The 15,473-nt window shown below is 46.1% G+C and overlaps 1 protein-coding gene across 3 annotated transcripts in view; it reads left to right on the plus strand.

The window, feature by feature from the left end:
- The window catches only part of TPR (translocated promoter region, nuclear basket protein), a 920,136-nt gene that overhangs the window by 411,117 nt on the left and 493,546 nt on the right, over positions 1–15,473 (plus strand). For all 3 annotated transcript variants that reach the window (XM_069232002.1, XM_069232003.1, XM_069232004.1), the window contains exons 27-29: positions 6,889–7,036; positions 9,466–9,603; positions 10,787–10,918. In XM_069232002.1, the coding sequence (XP_069088103.1) occupies positions 6,889–7,036; positions 9,466–9,603; positions 10,787–10,918 (418 nt within the window). The remainder of the gene's footprint in view (positions 1–6,888; positions 7,037–9,465; positions 9,604–10,786; positions 10,919–15,473) is intronic.

The raw sequence follows: 15,473 nt of genomic DNA on the forward strand, positions 1-15,473 counted from the left end.
TGGTTCCTTCCCTGGCACGCCTTCAGACCGGGAATCCAAGAGGATGGAGCAATCTGCCAAAACAACCTTTTCTTCATGTAGCATGGCCCTCAAATCTTCCAATGTGACTTGTGATCTGGGCAGTTACATACATGCTCTGATAGACGCGGCCAAGGCTGTGATGCCAGATCTGCCTTTGGAGGTGCAGGGACTCCTGTCGGATTCTCAGGCTGCTGCTTCGCAAGTTATTCAGTTGGTGTGGACAATACAGACTCTGTGGCCAGAGCGATGGGCACTTCCATTGTCACCAGAAGACATGCGTGGTTGAGGTCTTCTGGGTTCTCGACTGATGTCCAGGCGACCCTCTTGGACCTGCCCTTTGATGGGGACAAATTGGGGCTAAAGCGGACTCTGCATTAGAGCACTTTAGAGAGAGTAGGGCCTGCAGGCTTCCACTGCCACCCCATTCAGATCCTTTAGAAGGTTTAGGGGGTTCAGACGAGTAGCTTCCTTTTGTGGGAGACCTAAACCAGCAAGCCAGCAACCTTCAAGTCTGCCCTATAGATCCTGTAGAGGGCAGGATAGATTTAGGACAGGAGGGGCCACCCAGCAGCACCCTGCCTCTTCCTCTTCCTCTTGGGGGGGGGGGGGGGTGCAGCAAGGAAAGCAGCCTTAGTTCTCCGCCTATTATGTCTCATGCTTCTTCTGTAGGGGGAAGGGTGTTTCATTTTCTCCTCGGTGTGAGTTAATCACATCAGACTCATGGGTCCTCAATATTGTGGGGAAAGGTTATACCCTTCCTTTTCAGGAGTTCCCCCCCCCCCCCCTCCCAACCCTCCCCGCCCGTCCTTTTGCACAGAAGATCATATCCTGTTACAGCTGGAAGTTCTAGTCCTTTTATCAAAAGGTGCAGTGGAGTTGGTTTCAGAGCAGGAAAGGGGTCAAGGTGGATGTTCAAGATATTTCCTGATCCCAAAGAAGGATGGTCATTTGAGGCCTATCCTGGACCTTAGGGTTTTGAATTGGTTCCTCAATCAGGAGAAATAAAAAATGCTGACCCTAACGCAGGTGCTTCAGGCATTGAACAAAGAGAATTGGATTGCGTCGGTCGACTTGCAGATTCTTACTTTCATATCCCTATTTTCAAGTCCCACAGGAAGTATCTCCAGTTTGTGGTGGGGTCGCAACACTACCAGTTTGCGGTCCTTCTGTTTGGTCTTACTTGCCTCTAAGTCTTCACGAAGGTGATGGCGGTGGTTGCAGCAAGTCTCAAGAGGAAGGGAGTAGTGGTATTCCCTTACCTGGACGATTGGTTGATCAAAGCCAAGTCTCCAGAGCTCGTGCTGCATCATCTGCGGATGACAACCCAGTTGTTCGATCTGGGCTTTTCGATAAACGTGCCGAAATCTAACCTGGAGCCCTCTCAGCGCCTCCTATTTATCGGGGCAGTACTGGACACAACTTTGGATATGGCCTTTCCTCCTTCAGCAGATTCAGGACAATCAGGCGATGACTTCAATGTTTCGAAATGGAGCGGTTGTTCCAGTCCTCAAGGTCCAACGTCTGCTCGGTCTGTTTCTTTCTTGCATTCTGTTGGTCACTCCTGCACTCTGGCATATGAGGGCTCTGCAGTGGTGCCTCCACAGGCAGTGGTTTCAGCACAAAGGGGATCTCGAGGAGTCGATAACGATCTCCAGAGGCACTGTGGTGGGCTGTGGACTGCAGCCTTTCCCAAGGAAGGCCGTTTTCGCTACCGCCTCCAGTGGCCACGGTTATAATGGATGCCTCCACTCTGGGGTGGGGAGCTCATCTGGGGGACCTGGAGGTTAAAGGTCGTTGGTCTCCAGTGGAACAGATGTTTCAGATCAGTCTGTTTGAATTGCGGGCCATACATCTGGCTCTCAAGGCCTTCCTACCTTCCCTTCGCAGTCAGTCGGTCCAAGTCCTGACCGACAACACTACCGCAATATGGTATATAAACAAGCAGCAGGGAGGAGAAGGGGTCTGTTCCTGGGCTCAGGACCATTGGATTTGCTTGGTAGCAAACCATCTGGCCGGTGATCTGAACGTGCGTGCGGACAGTCTGTGGGCATTTCTCGGCCGATCACAATTGGCGGCTCCATCCCGACTGTAGGAAGTTGGCTCTGTGCAAACTATTTCTTACTTTGAAATAGTATTTACAGAGTCCAAGGATTCCCCTTAGAGGTAAGATAGTGGCAACATTAGGTAATTCTAATGCTCTATTTTGTGGTAGTGTGGTCGGCCAGTAGGCTTATCAGAGGATAGTGTTAAGCATTTGTTGTACACACACAGGCAATAAATGAGGAACACACACTCAAAGACTTACTCCAGGCCAATAGTTTTTAAATAGAAAAATCTTTTCTTAATTTATTTTTAGAACCACAAGTTCAAGATTTGAAGTAAATACATAAAATGCAAGGTACTCCACACAGGTAAGTTAGGAACTTTGAATTGGAGCAATAACATACCGTTTTTGTTAAAATGACAATAAGCTATTTTAAAAGTAGACGGTGCAAAAATCAACAGTTCCTGGGGCAGGTGAGTATTGGTTAGATTGTGAGGTAAGACACTTACAAGGCTCAGTTCCTGGGCATAGGCAGCCCACCGTTGGGGGTTCAAGGCAACCCCAAAGTTACCACACCAGCAGCTCAGGGCCAGTCAGGAGCAGAGGTTAAAGATGTGTCCAAAACACATAGGCACCTATGGAGAACAGGGGTGCTCCGGTTCCAGTCTGGCAGGAGGTAAGTACCCGCGTCTTCGGGGGGGCAGACGAGGGGGGTTTTGTAGAGCACTGGGGGTGGGGGGGGGTGACACAAGTAGGCAAACAAAACACACCCTCAGCGGCACAGGGGCGGCCGAGTGCAGTGTGCAAAGCAGGGGTCTGGTTTTGAATAGGTTTCAATGGAGCGACCCGGGGGTCACTAGTGGTGCAGGTAGGCACGGGGGGGCTTCTAGGGCCAGCCGCCACCTGGGCTAGGCAGAGGGTCGCCTGGGGTCACTCCTGCACTGAGGTTCGGTTCCTTCAGGTCCTGGGGGGGCTGCAGGTGCAGTGCTGGGTCCAGGCGTTGGGTCCCTTGTTACAGGCAGTCGCGGTCAAGGGGAGCCTCTGGATTCTCTCTGCAGGCGTCCCTGTGGAGGTCCAGGGGGGTCATCTCGGCCTACTCATGGGGTCGCAGTAGCCGGGGAGTCCTCCTGTGGCGGTGATTTTCTGGATCTCGAGCCGGGGACGTCGGGTGCAGAGTTTCAAGTCTCTCACTTCTGGCGGGAAGAGTGAGGTCTTTAAAGTTGTAGAAAAGTTGCAAGTTTGTTGCAGGTTGTTGAACAGAGCCGCTGCTCACAGGAGTTTCTTGGTCCTGGGGGTCAGGGGTGTCCTCTGAGGCTTCAGAAGTCGCTGGTCCCTGTTGGATGTGTCGCTGGTTGCAGGTTTTTGACTCAGGAGACAGGCCAGTAGGGCTGGGGCCAAAGCAGTTGTCCGTAGTCTCTGCAGGCTTGTAGGTCAGCAGTCCTTCTTTAGTTCAGGTTGCAGGAATCTGATTTCCTGGGTTCTGGGGTGCCACTAAATTTAGGGGTGTGTTTAGGTCTGGGAGGGCAGTAGCCAATGGCTACTGTCCTGTAAGGGTGGCTACACCCTCTTTGTGCCTCCTCCCTGTGGGGAGGGGTGCACATTCCTAATCCTATTGGGGTAATCCCCCAAAACTAAGATGGAGGATTTTTAAAGGCAGGGGTCACCTCAGCTCAGGGCACCTTAGGGGCTGTCCTGACTGGTGGGTGACTCCTCCTTGTTTTTCTAATTATCTCCTCCAGCCTTGCCGCCAAAAGTGGGGGCAGTGGCTGGAGGGGCAGGCATCTCCACTAGCTGGGACAAAGGGGGTGAGCCTTTGAATTCCACACTGGCATCAGTGTGCATTTATGATGCTGAGAAGTTTGATACCAAACTTCCCAGATTTCAGTGTAGCCATTATGGAGCTGTGGAGTTCGTGTTTGACAAACTCCCAGACCATATACTCTTATGGCTACCCTGCACTTACAATGTCTAAGGTTTTGCTTAGACACTGTAGGGGCGTAGTGCTCATGCACATTCCCTCACCTGTGGTATAGTACACTCTGCCTTAGGGCTGTAAGGCCTGCTAGAGGGGTGACTTACCTATGCCACAGGCAGTGTGAGGTTGGCATGGCACTCTGAGGGGAGTGCCATGTCGACTTAGTCTTTTTCTCCCCACCAGCACACACAAGCTGTGAGGCAGTGTGCATGTGCTGAGTGAGGGGTCCCCAGGGTGGCATAAGACATGCTGCAGCCCTTAGAGACCTTCCCTGGCATCAGGGCCCTTGGTACCAGTTACAAGGGATTTATCGGAGTGCCAAGGCTGTCAATTGTGGAAGCAAAGGTACAGTTTAGGGAAAGAACACTGGTGCTGGGGCCTGGTTAGCAGGGTCCCAGCACACTTTCAATCAAAATTTAGCATCAGCAAAGGCAAAAAGTCAGGGGGTAACCATGCCAAGGAGGCAATTCCTTGCACAGACCTCATCTGTTACATCTTCCAGATGTGAGGGGCTTCCTCACGTAGACCTGTTTGCCACTCGGGAGAACGCGCACTGCCCGTCGTTCTGCATCCTCCAGTATCCGGTGAAAGGAGCGTTGGGGGGACGCAATTCACATGTCCTGGAACGTCCAGTTGCTTTACGCGTTCCCCCCCCCCCCCCCCCCCATACCCTTGATTCCTCAGGTTCTAAGGAAGGTTCGCCAAGACCGGGCCCAAGTCATCTTAATAGCTCTAGATTAGCTGAGAAGGGTGTGGTACCCAGATCTTCATCTTTCACTGTGCCCTCCGCTCCGTCTCCCTCACAGGGAAGACCTCCTCTTGCAGTCGCTGGGGCAAGTTCTACATCCCCACCTCCAGCATCTGCACCTTCATGCCTGGAGATTGAACGGGGCAATCTGAGTTCCTTTTCTCTTCCACCAGAAGTGGTGGACACTCCACTAAGTCTATCTATGCTAGCAGATGTGCAAAAGTGTTGATTGGTGTGGAGAGAAGCAAATTGATCCCTTACGAGCCCATTTGTTGGATGTGTTATTGTTTGCATTGTCCTTGGCGCAGAAGGGTTGTGCAGTTGCGACTGTCAAGGGCTATTTATCGGCACTGTCAGCCTTTCTGTGTCTTCCTGACCAACCTTCCTTGTTTAAGTCCTCTATAGTTTTAAGGTTCTTAAAAAGACTAACTAATAGGTTTCCTCCCACTCCTTTTGTTATGCCTCAGTGGGATTTGAATTTGGTTCTCACTTTTTTGATGGGTTCACCGTTTCAACCTTTGCATTTTTGCCAGTTAAGGCTTTTGTTTTTAAAGACAGTGTTCCTCATAGCCATCACGTCTGCTAGGCGTGTGAGTGAGCTTCCGGCTCTTAGTGTTAAACCCCCTTTCACATCTTTTCATGCAGACAAGGTGGTGCTGAGAACCAGGGCGGCTTTTTTACCAAAGGTAGTTACTCCCTTTCATATGGGGCAATCCATCACACTATCTGCCTTTTACCCTCCTCCCCATCCATCGAAAGAGGAGGAGACTATCGGCTTGACCCAAGGATTGCTTTAAGCTTTTATATTGAAAGGACCAGAGAATTTCAAGTGGACGATCAACTCTTCATTGGCTATGTATGGAAGAGGAAAGGCAAGGCTATCAATAAGAGAATGCTGTCCAGGTGGGTTATTCTTTGTATTAAAATGTTATTCTTTGGCAAAGAAGGATCCTGCTGTTGGAATCAGGGCCCATTCCACCAGGGCTAAGTGTGCCTTTTCAGCCTTGGCTAGGGGTGCTCCAGTGGCTGATTTGTAAGGCCGCAACTTGGGCTTCCCTCCACACTTTCACTAAGGATTATTGCTTGGACGCGGAGGTTAGGAGGGATGGCCATTTTGCACAGTCGGTGCTGCAGGATTTCTTGGTGTGACCACTCAGGCACCCACCTCAGAGTGCAGTACTGCTTTCTGACTCTATTCATAAGGTGAGGAATCCACAGGTAGTGGTATCCATCAGAAAAACAAGTTACTTACCTTAAAACTGACGTCAGTACGCCGACTAGGACCTCTTATTGCCACGATGACGTCAGACGGAGTCGCGTGGGAGTCGGGCAATTGTGATGTCCTCGTCAACCTAGAGCGATGGGAAGAAAAAATGTGTCTAATGCTGGCGCATTGGGAGAGTTCATAATGTGAGGAATCCACAGGTAGCTAGTGTATCCACCAGAAAAAGCGTTACTGAAGGAAAGTAACTTGTTTGTTACAACCATTCTGTGCGCTGCCAGTCTTGTACACTCTCACTCGCCTTTCATTTTGCCAGTAACATGCACAGACACGCCGCACTCTGTCAAGTCTGCATATAACAGGTCTTCATTTTGAGTGACAAGTTATTTCTTTCTGGCCAGACCAGTCGTCTACTTTTAACTCGCCCTACCATGGGACTTCCCTGATCTTCCAATCACACAAGATCCAACAATAATCCTACCCCGCCAGAGGCCAGGCAGTCACCCAGCTACTTATATTTATTTTGAATAGTTAGCAGGATTTCCAACCGCAGGTGAAAAAGTTCATAGTCCCGGCCCTGTTAAATAAGTGCCAGTGCTGAGCACCAGAAACCACCGGCACAAATTAAGCACTGAGTATCTTATGAAGCTGGTGGTGCATTGTTTGAAGGCATTGGTTGATTATCTGATGTAGATATCTCTGCTTCATATTAAGCATATCCACTTAAAATGTTCCATTCTGGCACAATTCAGTCATGCTTAGATTTGCACAGATTACTATAATGCACCTGTTATTGTACTGATGTCTGTCTAGGCTAAGATGGAAACTTCATTTCCCAAGGATTTTAACAAAGTAAGTGACCTAGGTTTTTCTTTTAGGTTTGTACGCCGGGAAAAGGAAATTGCAGAATCCCGGTTCGAGGTGGCACAAGTGGAGAGCTTGCGCCACCGGCAGAGAGTGGAGCACCTGGAAAGGGAGCTGCATGAGCTTCAGGACAGCCTCAATGCAGAGCGGGAGAAAGTTCAGGTGTGTACGAAGGTTTGGGATACTGTTGAACAGTTCAATCCTCTGTTTACTCACATCTTTAGTAGTAGATTGAAAATAAAACATCTATTCTACAGCACAAGGGCATATAGTTGTAGGACAGATAGCGTACATGTAAGAAAACCAACTTGCCTTCAATGTATTCGTTACCTTAGCATTTTCCCTAGCACAGTTTATACCAATTCTTTGTAGATCAGAAGTTTGATTTATACCCTTATATCTGTGGCCATAAGGTGCAGTAGATTACCCAAGCCTTGTACTTTGGTTTCTGCTGTGAGGTTCCCCCATATTAGATGCCCCCAAAATAATTATTTTAGAACAGGAAATCCATAGCGGAAAATGATTACTGAAAATATTCCTCAAGTTTTTACCCTCTGCCCCTTGTCTTTTTTTGTTGTGGGTAAGGTAGTTTTAGAAGTGGGAGTTGTGTAAGGAATGGCTAGGGTTAAGGCTACTGGAATGGTTAAATAGTAACAGTTTTAGACTTAGCCTTGACTACTGATTTGGTTTGGAGTTACTGCATGGGGAAGAATTGTTCAGATTTGGAGTGAAACTGCTGTAGCAGATTTATTGTGGCAAAGTAATGTTACTGTTAGTGATTTGCCTTCAACTTCACATTGTTTATTATTGAGATGTTCGTGCGAGCATCTGTTGCTGGTGGAACGCTTGAATGAACTGTATACAATCAACCATGGAAAAAAGTCTGTCTCCTTGTATGCTTTCTCACCTATCTGTGTTCTACTCGAACCATAGATTTCCCCTACTCCAATTCTCCTTTTCTGTTGAACACTTAATGACTTTAAACTGCTGTTGTGTGTTTTCAAGTAGCATTGACGGAGGCCATTGGCTCATGGTCGGCTTCTAAGAGGTCAGCAGCAGATCAGTCCTTCCCCTAAAATAATGGTCTTCAGCTTTTACAACTTTTTTGTGAAGCCTCCAAAAAGGCTAAAGCTATTGGAAACGTATTTTTTCTACCTCCCATTCTCCTGAATAAATAAAAGGGGATTTGTATCCGAACCATTTGATCATATGAAATCTATCCCAGGCAGGATGACCACTCAATAGGAAATTCCTATAGTCCAAACATTTTGAAACTCATGGCAGTTTGATTTGTCTAAAGTATTTTCAGATGAGTTCCATCAGAATTGTCCACTTGGTATTTGCTGTACACTGTTAATGGCTTGCACAACAAGTTGAAGGGGGATGGCACTTGAAAAAGAGCTGTTATGTTGAAAGACAGCTGTTGAAAAATGGTGTAAGTAGTATTTTCAGTTAGCCATACTCCTATGTAGTCTTGGAAAGGGATGTCTGAATAGGTCCCAGAGGGCCAGATCACTGTCAGACTTTCAGGAGAACTCGAAATATGCAAGTGAAGCCCATTTAGATTCATTACATTGAAGTTATTTTAAGAGAATATGCTGAAAGTGACATGGATCCAACCCTTCTGCACCTTCAATGAACATCCCTGTACAAAAAATATTATGTACTATTGCTCACTCTTTGTGATTGAAACTCCTCATGGTTACAAGCCTGACTCCATGCATATTGTTTGCCAAGTCAATTTGTACCACTTAGCTCACTTTCCATATATATTTTCAATCTCTGCCAGTACGATGATGATCCTTGCAAGGGCATTTTCTATGGTTTCCTCAGTAGTGATACAAGATCAGTCATTTGTGAGGGAAGCAGTCTCTACAGTGAGATGCATCTCCAGCCTCAGCCCCATCGTGGGGGTCCAGTGAACTCTTGCTGGTTGTGGACTGATGGAGTCCTTTTCGGTCCGGGATTTCCCTATAACTATTCACCTAAAAGATCTCCCTGTGTCATTGTAAGTGAATCATGCAGGACATTGCTGCAGGATACGTCACTAAAATATCCCCCACTCACTCAGCGGTCTCCAAGTCCCATCATTACTATACTAATTCCACACAGCTACATTTGCCAGTCATCCATATATCTACCATTACCCTGGAAGAGAGTGGGTTGACCGGCTGTGGATGCAATGACTATCCAGTCCCAAGAGTAGCTCTGTTATAATGGTGTTACACTGTTTCATAAGTTTCACTTTACAACTGTCTGAAACTATAGCTTTTGGTAGTTTCTTTATTTTCAGAGATTTCAAAGTTTATTTGGAAAACTCTCCTACCCGCTTCTTTTTTTTTTTTTTTGTTTTTTTAAGTAATTTAAAAAAAAAATTATTTTATTTTTATTTTTTAACCCAAAGTATGTTCTGCTGACCCGCTGCAATATGAGACTGAGGTAAAAAATTTACGGAACTACATTTAGCTCCCAGTCCAGCCTTGGATAATCCTGCAGGTTCACATTATCTGTTATTATGTATATCTTTGACCTTGTGATGTGTAGATTTCTTTTCCTTCTGGTTTCATTGAAGTGAATGTTTGACATTTCAGGTCACAGCTAAAACTATGGCACAGCACGAAACCTTAATGAAGAAGACCGAATCCATGAATGTGTTGATTGAAACCAATAAAATGCTGAGAGACGAAAAAGTGCGTCTGGAGCAAGAGCTGCAGCAGCTGCAAGCAAAGGTCGGCTTAGACTTCCTACATTGATGTCGTGTCCACTGACAATATACAATTTTGTCGTACTGCACGGACAGTATTTCTTTTGTGTACAGTCTTTAATACTGTACTATCAAAGGGCTTTTCTGATTCATTAGAGGCAATTCTGTGGATAGTGGCAGAATGATATGTAGGTGATGTAACATGTTCATAATCCTGATTTATTAATACTTTACCTTAATTGTGGTTCAAGGTCTTTGGATTCATATAGTTTAATGAAGAGCAGCATCTTAGTTATCAGATCATGTTTCTCTAGTGTTACACTTTAATTCATTCAATACAAGTGGACTCCAGTTTCACCCCCTTTGCCCTCATGCTGCTTGTTACATTCTCTTTGATTGCTGCCTTAACACAGGTAAATTGAAGTGTAATGTAAGCTACCCTTTACCCCTTCCCAAAACTCAGTGCTCCCAGTACCTCCATGCCCTTAAAGAGGGCTGGTTCAACATAAGACTATTATAGACTCCTTGGTATGGCTACTACTGTATATTCACAAAATGTAAACTTGACGGTTTGAAGGTTCTGTGCACACGATGGCCTCTAGTATGTGGATTATATAAAGTGACTTCCAGTTGCAGATGGCTCAGTAAATAATTTGGACTCATAATCGTAGCGAAAATGTTTTTTTGTGAAAATATGCTCCTGGTAATTTAATTTAGAAGTAATGTAACTGTTTTTACTATTTTTATCCAGCAGCTATTTCCAGCAAATGTCGTAAAGCCTGTTAATTTTTAAATAGTGCTCACAGATTGTTCTTCGCTTGGGCACAACAATTGTTGGTGCTCAAACCAGCTAACCCAGCATTTTCCACGTCAGACACACACTCTAAAGAATAGAGTAGGTTCTCCACAATCAACTTGTTTTAGTGCTAATGTTACAAATTGACTTGCGTCACCAAGTACGCAGTGCAGCAGTCTTGAGCTATTCTTTTAAAAATCACTGTTTTCAGGCCCTTTTGTTTCATTGGGTCAACTGAAGTGTACCAGGATTACACCTCACATAACTTCATGTGGCTGTCAAACTGAACTTTGCAATTTGGGCACTATGTGAACCCAAACCTCGGACACCTTTGCCTGCTGTATTTATGATATAGTTTTAAATTCAATTGTGGAAACATATTATCTCAGTACCCTTTTTCCTCACCTCTCAGGTCCGTAAGCTGGAGTCCAACATTCTGCCACTTCAAGAGTCCAATGCAGAACTAAGTGAGAAGAGTGGCATGCTACAGGCAGAGAAGAAGCTTTTGGAGGAAGATGTAAAACGATGGAGGAACCGCACTCAGGTGAGCACCTGCAGAGGCTTTCTATCAAGATACACTTGACTACAAACAATTCATTCACTCCGTGCATTTTATGGTAAATATCTTGAGAGTGGATCTTTTGAAGTAGAGGTGGTTGACATGACAAGGCATTTTTTCTTTCACCAAAACATTCATAATTTTGTGTCTGGAAGTTTGGCAGTGACCCCTTGCATTGTGAGCTAGTCACAAGCAACATTTTCTGTTGCGAGTAACATTTATTATAATAGTGACCCTGGAATTCCAAGTTTCTCTTTTGAAACATTATCCTGCAATGTGATTTGTAATGTGGTTAGCGTTTCCAACCAAATAGGCTTTCAAAATGGGAACTGGTGCAGGTCAGTTGCTGCAAATGGATAGGTAGGTAGCGACACATCAGCATGCTGTACAGCGCTCCTTCGAAAGTTGATTTTCAGCCCCGTCAGAAGTTGGCCAAAAATAGACATTCTGCAGACACTCTAAAGTTAATCCTGTTCAGTCTGCGTGCTGTGCCAAGGCTGTTTGCTAAACAGTTCTCCTTCACTCACAGAAACTGCTGTTTGATCCCCTCCCCCACCCAATCTACTCTCTGTAAGGTTAGCTGTCCAAGGCTTAACTATTCTAGCGCTGCAATCCCCACCACGATATAAAGGAAGAGTGATCATAAGGAAGATAATTGCTCAAGGTTGAGATTCAAATTCAGTTTTGTATTAAATCCTGGGGCTGGAGCCCTTAATTGCCACATGGCTTTTACTTTAAAGCTGCTTGCTACAGGGCCAGTATAAGTTGACTTAATGAAAAGATGCCCCTATAGTGCACTGGGCACTGCTATCCAGACCCCAGTGTATGTACTCTGACCTCACCAAAGTATGCTAATATCTGCCTGGCTCATTTAATCTATAAATCCCTAGTATATGGTGCAGTAGGTACCCAGGGCTAGAAAGTTAAGACGCTAGTGGCCTTAGTTGTGCCACCACTACATTTAACAAGTTAAAACGTGATTGTAGGGCTGCCACTGCAGCCTAGTCAAGCCACTTTAAACCTACAGACTCGACATGGTCAAATAAACCAGGTTAAGAACATAATTTTGTATTTGTAAGCAGCGTCTAGGGAAGGCAGAGTAACCCACCAGTTAGGGTGCTTAATATTCAATAAAAGGGCATGTGTGGTTTGCATTTAACATGCACTGACACAGAAAATATTAAATTGATGCTTGGATAGTGGCAAGGCTAGTGGACCCACTGGTTAACATGAAGTTTCACTAGCCAATGCAATAAATGGTAACTTCCATTTGGGACCACGAAAAATATTGTTCCAAAATATCAAGTTAATCTCTTAATTAAACCAGACTCATTGCTCAGATCGAATTTAAAGTAATTCATAATAGAAAGGTGACTTTCGGTAGTCATCACTTTGTTTGAAGCCATTGTTGCACAAGACACCATGCCACCCCCTGCAAGGAAGTGCAGAGCACTGCCAGGAAAAAGAAACAAAGAATTACTGGAAGGAGGTGTGACCTCCTCCTGCAGGCTACTCAGGTGGCCACAGATTGCTTGTTTTACACAAGCTACTGCCTCTGACGCAGATGTGCTTCCCATGTGCCTCTGACGCAGATGTGCTTCCCACCTGCCTCTGAAGCAAATGGGCTTCACACCTTCGCCTGCTGGCTCAAGTGTGCAGACTGTCTGGCCTCCCCACCAGAGAGCCTGTTGCAAAGCTGTTTTCCCAGGAGGATTAGCTCATTATGCTGGATTCTCCCCAGGGGGTTGTGCTCATGTCACCTCTCAGGGCATGGCTTAAACCATCTTGGTTTAGTGTACAGAGGTATCCGGTAATTGTTTGGGTGTCAAACCTCAAGGAAGTGGCTTAAGTGGGGACAGTAGGCTCATGAGTACTATTGCCCCATTGGGTAGCGAGTCCTTCTCTCCCACAAACTAGACGAGGGCATTAAAAGTGCACTCCCAACTTAGTCCTCACATCACTGCTAGACTGGCTGCTCCCTGGAACCAGCAAAGAGCCTTCATCAAGGAAGGACTGCACATAAACTCAAGGAAATGAGAAAAAGGACTGTGCCTGCTGGGCCCCCTCATTGAAGAAGAGCTCCACTTGTGCCCAGAACCGAAGGAAGTGCCCTGTGTGTCTCTTCACACAGCACGCAGGCTGCACCATATACTGGACCGCACCTGCTGAACCTGAAGGACTCTCAAAGAGGACTATCCCTGCAGTGACCTTTTATGGGCAAAGGAGCCACAGGTGCAAGGACAGAAGTGATTACAAGGGATAGGTAGCCAGGCCCCTCTTCTGCACCAGGGGCACTGAAGCTGCAGTCTGCACTTGTGAAAATCCAACTGCCCAGGATCACCTGAATACGGAAGTGCCAGCTGGGAGACAGTCATGACGTACCTAAGATGTTGCCAAGTATGTGAGACTCATGGCTGTCTAAGTAGACGCTGGTGCTCCTGCAAGAGACTCACCTGTGGACAACAGCGGAAGAAGGCTGTAACTGGAGACCAGTCCACCAGTGACAGCTGGACCTGTATTGGACTTCAGTGGGGCATTTTGGGATATTGAGACCGGAGGCCAGAGACTGGGCAACCCTGGGCTCCACAAACTTTAGGGTCAATCACCGCGCACCTTCCACAACTCTACCATCCTTAGCATCTTCTCATCATCCTGCATTCCAAGCTGCAGGACCACTTCTATGCTTCAATTGTGATCTCAGTGAAATATTCTGTGAGGATTGACACTGCTGGATATGACAGGTAACTGCCTCTCTGCACTTAAGTGGCCCCAGTGACTGGCTCCCAACCCACTGTGGCCAGTCCTAGAGAGGGCTGATTTTCGTTCTACCCCATTAGCTTAGGAACTGCAATGCTGATTACAAAGATTTATTAGAACTTAACAGAATTTACTTACCTTTTAAAAAACATAATTCTCTGGTTTCCCCTCGATATATTTTTGTTTTGTTACTTAATGTAAGTGGAAAAAAAGATATATTGGTGTTGGAGTTTTAGTGTTGTTTCTTACTTACCTGTTTTGGTACTTGTAAATGCTGTACACTTGTTCCATTGACTAAGCCAGACTGGTCTGTGCGCAGCTACACAGACTGAGCGAAATGATCTGTTAAACCTAACTCTCCTAAGCGATATTCTGGCATAAGTAAATGGTGAGCTCTTACAACCACATCACTATAGAGATTCTGACACTTTTTAATGGTAAGGTCGCAGAACCACACCATTTTTTTTTTTTAACCATTTTTATTGAAGTACAGGAGTACAATTTTATACAGTAGAACGAACTGGGGGCAGAATCTATTCAGAACTACACCACACAATCCACTTTCCTACACTGACACTCCAGGTATTTGCCTACTTTCTGCCTTACCCAAGGACTTCCTTTCTTCTTTGGCTTAATCCTTAAAAGGAAAGTGATCCAAGTCCTTTTTTATTCTGCTCCTGCAATGTTTTTTTATTTTCTGTTGCAATTGGTTCAACTTGTTAATTGTGCTTGTTGCTGGGACAAGGCCCCATTGATCCTTTTAAGGTTTCCCTGTCAGTGCCCCCTCTATACAACATTTCAGGGAGGAGGGTATCTGAGCTCCTGTAGAAAAGTGCCTCTTTTGAGATCAACCACCCACCCACCCACCCCAATTTTTGCCTGGTTTCAGGTGCAATTTCGAATGGTCCCAGTGCCAGCTCTCTTCCCCAATATTGCAGTCATTTTTCCCAATGGGCAAACCTTTGGCTACCACTGTAAGTCCCTAGGAAATGGTACCACTTGACCTAGAGCATGGGGTTCTAAAGGAAGGCACTTGGGGGCTGCAGCACAAATTGTGCCTTCCTCAGACAAACCCCCTCACTAAGTGCACACAGTACTGCTTTCGCATGCTGCATGTCTTGGTGCAGAACTAAAATGAAAACACTACATGGCACACAGCCAGTTTACCCTGTCCCCTTTACACTGCATGCAATATACGCAAGTCACCCCCTAGCAGGCCTTCCAGCCCTAAAGGCAGACTGCATTATTTTACATGTGAGGTCATACCTGCATGAATAGATATGCCCCTCCTACGTCTTTGTCAATTCTCTGACATAGTATGTGAGCAGTGAAGCCATTTTAATTAAATGTGCTGGCCAATGGTCATTATGAGTTCCCCAGCTACATGATTGCTTCACTGATAATAGGGATGTTTGGTATCGAACATCTCGTATTAATAAACCCTCACTGAATCCAGTAATGGATTTATTAATACATGCACTCAGAGGGCACCTTAGAGGTGCCCCCTCAAAACCTACCAACTTCTAGAGTGGACACTGCCTGGTTAAAACCAGTACAGCCACGTTAGAGTTCTGGCCCACTGAGGCGAGAGAGCCAATGCTCTTGAGGCCTCCGTATAAAGGTCTACTCTGGGCAGAGGTGTGACCTCCTCTCCTAGGCAGGATAGACCTTCTAGAGCAGGAACCTTCAAAGAGCTTGCTGCCTTTGACATGTGACCCAGGCCTCTCCAAATGGTGGAGGAGGCCGGCCCCCAGTTCCTGAACCCACTTTTGGCTGCAGCAAA

This window comes from Pleurodeles waltl, chromosome 4_2, assembly GCF_031143425.1.
Source record: "Pleurodeles waltl isolate 20211129_DDA chromosome 4_2, aPleWal1.hap1.20221129, whole genome shotgun sequence".
Lineage (NCBI taxonomy): Eukaryota > Metazoa > Chordata > Amphibia > Caudata > Salamandridae > Pleurodeles > Pleurodeles waltl.